The 11,235-nt window shown below is 43.5% G+C and overlaps 1 protein-coding gene across 3 annotated transcripts in view; it reads left to right on the forward strand.

Annotated features, from left to right (window-relative positions):
- LOC110521711 (beta-1,4-N-acetylgalactosaminyltransferase 3) overlaps positions 1-10,463 on the forward strand; it is a 31,723-nt gene extending 21,260 nt beyond the window's left edge. For all 3 annotated transcript variants that reach the window (XM_021599507.3, XM_090229850.1, XM_036976391.2), the window contains 8 exons: positions 5,870-5,937; positions 6,047-7,325; positions 7,406-7,659; positions 7,774-7,927; positions 8,415-8,487; positions 8,598-8,751; positions 9,014-9,140; positions 9,262-10,463. In XM_021599507.3, the coding sequence (XP_021455182.3) occupies positions 5,870-5,937; positions 6,047-7,325; positions 7,406-7,659; positions 7,774-7,927; positions 8,415-8,487; positions 8,598-8,751; positions 9,014-9,140; positions 9,262-9,373 (2,221 nt within the window). In that variant the 3' untranslated portion in view covers positions 9,374-10,463. The remainder of the gene's footprint in view (positions 1-5,869; positions 5,938-6,046; positions 7,326-7,405; positions 7,660-7,773; positions 7,928-8,414; positions 8,488-8,597; positions 8,752-9,013; positions 9,141-9,261) is intronic.
- The last annotated feature ends 772 nt before the right edge of the window (positions 10,464-11,235 follow it).

Below are 11,235 nucleotides of genomic sequence, written 5' to 3' on the forward strand. Positions count from 1 at the left end.
GGGTTTTGAGAAGCAGGCGAGGAGAGAGGATGTGAATTGTATGCAATTGAGATTTTCCCTATGGCTCTGAGAACAGTTTCCCAAAAGCATTTTAAGGCTAAATTTATCATAAGAACCTTCGTAGGGGCATCTTTAAATCTGTGAGCTGTTTGCCAAAACCACTGTTACTAAAGTTGCACTAGAAAACGCTTGTTATTTACCAACTGCTTCAGACCAGTCTTAGAACAGCTAAGTGTGTCTTTAGATGTGTTTTTTCCCTACCATGTCACTTTATACACAGAAGATCTCTGCTAGACATAGAATCAAGATGTTTATCTGTCTCTCTGTGACCACTGTCACCTTCACAATGAAGTTGACCTACAAATACAATGTTGTCAATGTCTTTGCAATTGTTACAAACAAGTGAAGGATTAAAAGATGCTTCCAATGAAAACAGAGATGACTGCAGAAAAATATGAATAGCCTACACAGTATTAGGGATTAACACGGGTAACCGAGATCCCTGGACTGTCCAGGGATCACTTCACATTTCCCTAAACATTTCCCCCCAATGTCACACTAATGCAATTCAACAAAATACACATGTGGAGCAGCAGATTGGATAATGTGCTATTACATTTTTTGCCAAAATAGGTTGTGGCATGAAAGCCTTTAGCCTAACAAGTCGCCATAAATTCGAAGCAGACACATAATTGGCACTACTGGACTGCACACGAGACCCGAATGCAGTATAGAGTTCTCATCAGAAAATTAGACCCCTGTCCGGTGATCTAAAGCCAGAGCCCAGGCCTGGTCCGACATCACAGAAATTAAATTAGCCCAAACCCGCACTTATCTAGAAAGCAGTAAGCTAAATTGATTTAAACGGGTGTTGAGAACAACGCTGCAGATGTGGGCAGCGATGGAGTGAGGAGATGAGGAAACAGCCATTCGGCCTAGAAAAAGCCCAGAGAGAGGAAACCTCACCTTAGCTATGATCAACTGAATGTTGAAAATATTGGAATAAAGTAGGCTAATGCAATTAAAGGCATATATCAAATTCTCGCTTATACTGAAACTCCCGAAGTCATATACAACCTCTATACTAATTTAAAGCAATAGTCGTGTGTGGTCACCTAGATGATCATTTCAGCACCGTTATGATTGGGACAGTGCCATCACACTGCTTTGAGACAAGCGTGGGGGACTCGTCTAGATAAATCAATCAATGTCAGATCTTTGTTTTCACTGAATCTCTGTTAGGATATTTGGTAGTAGGCTGATTAGGCTGATGAAATGTTAGCTAAATTGAGATGAGTGCTAATGATCATCTTTATTCTAGTTTGCTCATATATTAGCTGATCATTTTTCTAGCATGTTATACTCATGTAGTAGCTTGTCCTACTCCCTACCAAAAGCCTGTGACTTGTCTGAAGGTCAATCAATATGATTTTGTTCACAGTCCATTTGAAATTATTCAGACCCCTTGACTTTTTCCACTTAGTTACTTTACAATCTTATTATAAAGTGGTTAAAAAAAATGCCCCTCAACAATCTACACACAATACCCCATAATGACAAACCAAAAACTGGTTTTTAGATATTTTAGCAAATGTAAAAATAAACTGAAATATCACATTTAAATAAGCATTCAGACCCTTTACTCAGTACTTTGTTGAAGCACCTTTGGGATTGATATCAGCCTCGAATCTTCTTGGGTATGACGCTACAAGCTTGGCACACCTGTTTTAGGGGAGTTTCTCCCATTCTTCTCTGCAGATCCTCTCAAGCTCTGTCAGGTTGGATGGGGAGCGTCACTGCACAGCTATTTTCAGGTCTCTCCAAAGATGTTCGATCGGCTTTAAGTCCGGGCTCTGACTGGGCCACTCAATGACATTCAGAGACTTCTCCCGAAGCCACTCCTGCATTGTCTTGGCTGTGTGCTTAGCGTCGTTGTCCTGTTGAAAGGTGAACCTTCGCCCCAGTCTGAGGTCCTGAGCGCTCTGGAGCAGGTTTTCATCAATGTTCTCTCTGTACTTTGCTCTGTTCATCTTTCCCTCGATCCTGACTAGTCTCCCAGTCCCTGCAACTGAAAAACATCCCCACAGCATGATGCTGCCACCACCATGCTTCATCGTAGGGATGGTGGCAGGTTTCCTCCAGATGTGACGCTTGGAAGTCAGGCCAAAGTGTTCAATCTTGGTTTCATCAGACCAGAGAATCTTGTTGTTTTGGCAAACTCCAAGCAGGCTGTCATGTGCCTTTTATAGAAGAGTGACTTCTGTCTGGCCACTACCATAAAGGCTTAATTGGTGGAGTGCTGCAGAGATGGTTGTTCTTCTGGAAGGTTCTCTCATCTCCAAAGAGGTGCTCTGCAGCTCTGTCAGAGTGACCATTGGGTTCTTGGTCACCTCTTTGATCAATAACCGTTTTCCCCAATTGCTCAGTTTGGCCAGGCGGACAGCTCTAGGAAGAGTCTGGGTGGTTCCAATCTTCTTCCATTTAAGAATGATGGAAGCCACTGTGTTCTTGGGGACCTTCAATGCTGTAGACATTTTTGGTATCCTTCCCCACATCTGTGCCTCGACTCAATCCTGTCTCAGCACTCTAAGGACAATTCCTTCGACCTCATGGCTTGGTTTTTCCTCTGACATGCACTGTCAACTGTGAGACCTTATATAGACTGGTGTGTGCCTTTCCAAATCATGTCCAATCAATTGAATTTACCACAGGTGGACTCCAATCAAGTTGTAGAAACATCTCAAGGAGGATCAATGGAAACAGGATGCAGCTCATTTTCGAGTCTCATAGCAAAGGGTTTGAATACTTTTGTAAATAAGTTATTTCATTTTTTTTACTTTTTTTTATATGCAAACATTTCTGAAAAGCAGTTTTGTCATATGGGGTATTTTGTGTAGATTGATGTTTTAAACAATTATTTTTTAATCAATTTTAGAATAAGGCTGTAACGTAACTAAATGTGAAAGAAATCAAGGGGTCTGAATACTTTCCGAATGCACTGTATACTTAATAAGCAATAAGGCCCGGGTGGGTGTGGTATACGGCAGCTATACCATGACTAAAAGGGCTGTTCTTAGCACAACACAATGCGGAGTGCCAGGACACAGCCCTTAGCTGTTTACACAACGGGTGGGTCTAATCCAGATTGCTGATTGGTTGAAAACGCATTCCAGCCGGTGTCTATTCCACAAGTTACCACCGGCTAAATCTATGACATTAAAATGCCTATTACTCTGTTCCATCTGACAGCACAATCCACTGTCTCATCAGCCCAGGCAGGGAAGTTATAAACTTGATCTCCACTATAATAAACTTCTCACATTACTTTTTGCTGTCTGTCTGTCCGACATTTGCAACATTGTTTCAATATTCAAATTCGATCTCCAACTGTCCCATAGTAATGAACGTGTTGGGGTCGGGAGTCGGGACGAGAGGCAGGCAGCGTTTTCAGCCAGTCGAAGTCATGAATCAGCTGGCATCATTTTTATGGATATACAAATGTCAATTGAAAAAGGTCAAACGAAACGAAGTGCAGCTAATTTGCAGTCTTTCCAGCTTCAGTTTGAAGTTATTGTGTTAATTGTGCTGTTGGTTACGTTAGAATAACTTTAGTGTCCTAACAGAGAGTACATTTTCTATGCCATGTGAAATCGCGCCTCATTAGTTCATTGTTATGGATGTATCCAAATAAATGTCACTAGAAAACAGCTTAAACAAATGCATCTACTGTTGTCTGCACTGTTTGACGTGACTGTAAGTTAGTTGTAGTTGGCTAGCTAGCAAGTAATGGATAAGAACGCTGTCAGCCAGTTTTGCAATGGAACATTTGGAACGAACAGCTGGGTCGCGTCTCTGGCAACCGAACCAATAGAACGACCGACCAGCCGGCTTGGGTAGCAACCCTAGATTGTTTCGGGACTATATCTTCTGGAAGGATGAAATAGTATGAATAAAGTTTATGAAAATATGTCGGTAACACTATGTATAAAACTGATAATGACCTCGAAGCCAGTGTTTGGAGGATATATTGGACACTGTTATCAAACCTCCAAACGAGCTTCAACGCCATACAACACTCCTTCCGTGGCCTCCCAACGGCTCTTAAATGCTAGTAAAACGAAATGCATGCTCTTCAACCGATTGCTGCCCGCACCTGCCCGCCTGGAGAAATGTAACCACTCTCAGATGAATAAACAGAGCTATGGATGCAAGGTCTGACCATCCATGATATTAAAGTTATTGTTTTAACCATGTTATGAGGCTGGACAGTGTTTGTTTACATTCACAATGTTCACAAACATTGGAGTAAAACAAGCTTATATTTTGGGTTCCCATGGAGTGTGACAGTTGAACTAAGCTCATGAGGCATTTATAAGTTATATTCTTCAAGAATCAATGGATATATATATACAGTTGAAGTCGGAAGTTTACATACAACTCAGCCAAATACATTTATACTCAGTTTTTCACAATTCCTGACATTTAATCCTCGTAAAAATTCCCTGTCAGATAGGATCACCACTTTATTTTAAGAATGTGAAATGTCAGAATAATAGTGGAGAAAATGATTTATTTCAGATTTTATTTCTTTCACATTCCCAGTGAGTCAGAAGTTTAGGAGACAGAACTCGTCTCCTTCCTGAGTGGTATGACGGCTGCGCTGTCCCACGGTGTTTATACTTGAGTACTATTGTTTGTAAAAATTAACGTGGTACCTTCAGGTGTTTGGAAATTGCTCCCAAGGATGAACCAGACTTGTGGAGGTCCACCATTTTTTTTATGAGGTCTTGGCTGATTTCTTTTGATTTTCCCATGATGTCAAGCAAAGAGGCACTGAGTTTGAAGGTAGGCCTTGAAATACATCCACCTCCAATTGACTCAAATTATGTCAATTAGCCTATCAGAAGCTTCTAAAGCCATGACATCATTTTCTGGAATTTTCCAAGCTGTTTTAAGGCACAGTCAATTTAGTGTATGTTAACTTTTGACCCACTGGAATTGTGATACAGATAATTATAAGGGAAATAATCTGTATGTAAACAATTGTTGGAAAAGTGACTTGTGTCATGCACGAACTAGATGTCCTAACCGACTTGCCAAAACTATAGTTTGTTAACAAGAAATTTGTGGAGTGGTTGAAAAACAAGTTTTAATGATTCCAACCTAAGTGTATGTAAACTTCCAACTTCAACTGTATATAACTTATAAGTCAAAAGATGGATGTAGCAACGACAGATTGCACCTTTTAAGTCTATCAAAAGTGTGCGAGCTTGAGCATGTGTCCATTAGGCCTACGGATATATATTTTTTTATCAGCATGAATCAGATTGAACAATGAAAGCCCTACTTTTATTCCATAGGCTGTAATCCGCACTATGCAGCTGTTGCAAGAGCACGTTTTTCACTGGTTTCAAAACCAATGATTGATAGGCAGCTTAAACTTCTTGAATTCAACCATTATTGGGTTCAAATACACATTTAGATTTGTGAACAGCCATCCACAATAAGAAGACCGATACTAATGCAGCGCAGCCTTTCTTTCGATCCTATCAGTATCAACACTATGCCTTAATGACGAATTTAACATTCTCTCTGCGTGGTTCTTTGGGAAACGAATGTTACATCTTTGGCCGTTGTAGGAAAGATGCATCTTTAAAATGCTCGTTAGCCTAAATTCCATCGCTATTGGGAAACCGGGCCCTGGTCTGAGCAGAGGCTTATCCTGTATGAGGTCATTACCATTACGATCCAGCAGAGGGCAGGGTGCTATCACAGATGTTATGGATAATGGTGTCTGAGAGAGAGACAGACAGAGTGCAATGATGAAATTCTCTCCCTTTCTACTCCCTTCCTTATCTCCACTCTCTAGGTATGGCTTTTCCAGGTACATGCGGCTGGATGAGCCAGAGGGGCAGGAGGGAGAGAACAGAGCCAGAGGTAGGGGAGACACACATACATTTTTCTTCTGTTAAAAAGTATATGAAATGTCATCGGTCAGCATTCGTTTTATATGAACACTCTTCTCCATCTGTGTGTTGACTGGTAGATATTGGCATCTTGATGAGGAGAAAGGCGGTCCCAGAGGAGGGGTTAGATGGCGAGGCTCCTCCAAATGTGGGAGGGGCTAGTGAGACAGACCACACCCCTCCTGACTATGGAGACGACTATGACGATTACGCCAAGAGACGACGACGCAAACTCTTCTCCCTGCCACAGGGCGACAGGGCACCTACACATAGAAACATGTCTGATACTCTCACATACAAGAAGAGGAGGAGGAGGAAGAGGAGAGGATCTAATGCAGCAGCTGTAGTCCAGACCAGAGCAACAGAACTGGATGGGTTAGAGATCCCTCATGGTCCTGGGTCACATAAACCTATACAGAATACACCAGAAGAAAAGCTGAGATCAGCAGACAGACCAGCAGATAGACCAGTTGAACAGCTCAGACCAGCACAAAAAAAAAAGTCCCGAACAGGGGAACAGAAACCAGGAGGGAATCCAGCAGACAGAGAAGATCTGGGTCCAGCAGACCAAAATCAACCCAGACCAAGAGAGGGACCAGCAGAGCAGAACTCAACTGGGTTAAAGATTTTACCTTCACCACAAAAACTAGACCAGAACATGCCAACAGACAGAGACAGACCAGCAGAGAGATACAGACCAGCAGAGAGAGACAGACCAGCAGACAGAGAAAAGCTAGCAGACAGACCAGCAGACGGACTAGCAGACAGATCAGCAGACAGAGACATACCACAAGTTCGGCTACCCCAGCTGCAAGGGAGGCGCCGGCGCGTTCAACAGCCTGGTCAGAGGGGTGGGACTAAGATTAAATCACCTCTAGTGAAGTTGTACCACAAAGCAACTGTGACTAGGAAGAGAGTCCAGGACCTAGATACAGATATCATCCTCCGAGCACAAACACATATAAACTCACGACCGCAACCTGACTATGACAACACAGTCCACAGGGCTCTTCCCCCTGGCGAGGTCAGAGGAAGGAACCATCTGGTTGAAGGGATTGACAGAGGGGGGGAGGGTGAGAGAAAGGGGGAGGAGATGGGTGTGAGTGAGTCTTTATGGAGTCTGGGGGGAGACTCTGAAGAGGAGGAGGGGCTGGCTTATGACTCCACGCCTCCACCGGTGTTTGACCCTGAGGTGAACTGGGCTCAGACATTCCAGGTGACCCCTGTTAACCTCCAGGCGATGCGTTCTGATTGGATAGACCTAAGCTGTAACGTGTCTGGTAACCTGCTGCTCCGCCCTAGTGATGCTCTGCCTGTCGTCAATGCCTTCATGGACAAACTAAACCACAGACACAACAGGTCAGTGTGTGTGTGCGTGTGTGTACAGTACATGTGTGTGTGGAAGTTTGTGTTAACCCTGTCCCTCTGTCCCTCCCTAGGCATTTCTCCCTGGTGCGTGTGCTGAATGTTGAGAGGAAAGTGGATGGGATTCAGGGCAGCAGGTACTTCCTGGAGCTGGAGCTAAGGGACATGACTGGCCAACACCTTCGTCTGTCACACTACATCTATGCTCTGATTCGCCATAATCGATCTCGCCCCAGGGGAGTCCTTCGCCGTGCCCCTGAGACGTTGCTATGCAAGCCTCTAGGCTTCCACTGGAACCCGACTGCCACTGTACACTTCATAGTACCAGGTACCACACACACACACACACACACACACACACACACACACACTGTTACTCTCCTAATGTTGTATGGTGACATAAGGATGTATTACTCTGTGTGTACGTGCTTGTGTGTTTCAGTAAAGAACCAGGCCCGCTGGGTGCAGCAGCTGATAGTTGACATGGAGGGTCTGTACCAGACCACTGGAGACCCCTACTTCAACCTCATCATCACTGACTACAACAGCACTGACATGGATATAGAGGCAGCACTAAAGGCATCCACGCTGCACAGGTACGCAGAGTGTGCCATAAGCACAAGTTAATAACATTGTCAAACAAATCACCTTAAAGGCTCCCGTAGACTACCTGGGCACATTCCTCCACTCTAAAATAACTTCAGCATCCAAACAGTGATGGAAAGACATCTGTTACAAATCACAAAAAAGTGGAATGACATTTTGGAATTGAGACACATGGAGCCTAGATTGAGTTTAGGTTGATGCATTCCACTGTTGTCTCTGTCTCGGACATTCATCTATGCCTTGGCAAAATGTCACAACATTCTCATCGCAGAGACGAAACCACACCAGATTTTGTAGCACATACTACCCGTTTTCAACTCAATTTACACATTTTTCAAGTGGCTGAGATGCGGTAATGGTAAATGATGGTGTTATAGCCTACAGTTTTGTTGGCATCTTTATTTTATTTATTGTGATAGGCTAATGTTTTAATCGTATGGCTTACTTTCACCCCTGATTCATGCCTCTGTGTACCAGGTACCAGTACGTGAAGCTGAGTGGAAACTTTGAGCGTTCCGCTGGTCTACAGGCTGGCATCGACCTCATCACTGTGAGTATGACATCCTCAGTGACACCATCACTATGTGATAGACTGGGTGTGTCCTGTTTTGTGTCCTTAGTTTCATGAAATGGGCATAAATATTCTCTCTTCCTCCCCAGGATGAGCACAGTATAGCGTTTCTGTGTGACCTTCACATCCACTTCCCCCCCTCCATCATCGACTCAGTCAGGAAACACTGTGTGGAGGGACACATGGCCTTTGCCCCCATCGTCATGAGACTGGACTGTGGGGCTACGCCCAAGGAGCCCAGAGGTACACGCACACACACATACACATCAGAGGAGGCTGGTGGGAGAAGCTATAGGAGGACAGGCTCATTTTAATGGCTGGTATGGAATAAATATAATGGTTATCAAACATATGGAAACCACATGATTGACTCCATTCGATATATTCTATTCTAGTCATTGCAATGAGGCCGTCCTCCTATAGATTCTCTCACCAGCCTCCACTGATATACACACACACACTTCCACCTCTCTTTATTTCTCTCTCGTCTCTCGCTGTGTTCCAGGTTACTGGGAGGTGAATGGGTTTGGTCTGCTGGGGATCTATAAGTCTGACCTGGATGCAGCAGGAGGCATGAACACACACGACTTCACTGACCGCTGGGGCGGGGAGGACTGGGAGCTGCTGGACAGGTGTGTGTGTGTTTGTTTGTTTATCTGTGTTGGGTTGTTTGGTGCATGTCTGTGTGTGTTTTATTGCTCATGCCTGCTCTAACAATCTGATCATTAATAGCATTTTGTTGCTCTGTGTCAGGATTCTGCAGTCGGGTCTGGAGGTGGAACGTATCTACCTGAGGAACTTCCTGCATCACTACCATTCTAAACGTGGCATGTGGAACCGGCGCACTCAACGCAGTGGCACGTAGCCCACAACCACACAGCCAAATTGTACAATGATGCAGCCATAACCCACTACGACGCAGCTGTAACTCACGACGACACATCCGTGGCCACAAGGAAATCAAGGAAACTGGCGCACTTTAATGTCCCCACTCCTCGCATCAGCCATTTACAGCTGTCGACTGGTTAACGAGAGGGCAGGACAGAGAAGATTCCTGACATACCATTGGGTGATATCTCCTGTCATTCAAACTGTTTGAGGGTGTGGTGATTATGAAATACAGAACATAGTACTAACTGTCCTGGAAGAAGACACTCCTGAACTAGTGCCGAGGTACTTAAATCTTAACATGGAGGTCCACAGTACTACTGGTTAGCCAGAGTCCACTCACCCAAGTCTGAGTCAGTACACACACACACACACACACACACACACACACACACACACACATCTTGTTAAATATCAGTGATCATACAGTATTTGTATGTAATCAGGACCTTGCTTATTTATTGACAATGACAGGGTGCACCAATGTTACACTTTATTCTACCAGTGTAATACTTCATTTCAGTTTAAAACATGGTTTTATTAATATAATTAATTAAGATGGGGGAAAAAGGGATGACTTCTGATAGAAGAGACTATTATTGAGGCATGGGGGGCTTACTGTACTGGATGGGGATATTTCCCTTAAAGCAATGTGCATCATGAAGCCCTGAATTCATCCGAGTGCTTGCTGCATAGCTCTACTACCTCAGAGCTCTACCACTGACTCTTGGATGTGACATTGTGCCTATTGAATGTGTCCTTCAAAGCGCTGTCCATTTAATTCTCTATGGATTATACTTAAGAGGATCCCGCACCCAAAGGCTTTGGGAGATATTTTATGCAAGTTAACAATTTTTTATGCAACACTGCGCCTTCTCTACAGCTCCTCTAAAATGAGAAAACTTTTGGAATTGGGAAGTACAACCTGAACATGTCAGTTAAAAATGCTAAATGTTGTTTTCTATTTCACAATAGGATTAGGAGTATCACAGGACCTTGTATATACAGTTGAAGTCGGAAGTTTACATACACTTAGGTTGGAGTCATTAAAACTAGTTTTTCAACCACTCCACAAATTTCTTGTTAACAAACTATAGTTTTTGCAAGTCAGTTAGGATATCTACTTTGTGCATGACACAAGTCCTTTTTCCAACAATTGTTAACAGACAGATTATTTCCCTTATAATTCACTGTATCACAATTCCAGTGGGTAAGAAGTTAACATACACTAAGTTGACTGTGCCTTTAAACAGCTTGGAAAATTCCAGAAAAGGATGTCATGGCTTTAGAAGCTTCTGATAGGCTAATTGACATCATTTGAGTCAATTGGAGGTGTACCTGTGGATGTATTTCAAGGCCTACCTTCAAACTCAGTGCCTCTTTGCTTGACATCATGGGGAAATCAAAAGAAATCAGCCAAGACCTTAGAAAAGATCTCCACCAGTCTGGTTCATCCTTGGGAGAAATTTCCAAATGCCTGAAGGTACCACGTTCATCTGTACAAACAATAGTACGCAAGTATAAACACCATGGAACCACACAGCCGTCATACCGCTCAGGAAGGAGACGTGTTCTGTCTCCTAGAGATTAACGTACTTTGGTGCGAAAAGTGCAAATCAATCCTAGAACAACAGCAAAGGACCTTGTGAAGATGCTGGAGGAAACAGGTACAAAAGTATCTATATCCGTAGTAAAACAAGTCCTGTATCAACCTAACCTGAAAGGCCACTTCGCAAGGAAGAAGTCACTGCTCCAAATCCGCCATAAAAAAGCCAGACTACAGTTTGCAACTGCACATGGGGACAAAGATCGTACTTTTTGGAGAAATGTCCACTGGTC

This window comes from Oncorhynchus mykiss, chromosome 1 (genome assembly GCF_057628025.1).
Source record: "Oncorhynchus mykiss isolate SJ-2025 chromosome 1, ASM5762802v1, whole genome shotgun sequence".
NCBI classification, from domain to species: domain Eukaryota; kingdom Metazoa; phylum Chordata; class Actinopteri; order Salmoniformes; family Salmonidae; genus Oncorhynchus; species Oncorhynchus mykiss.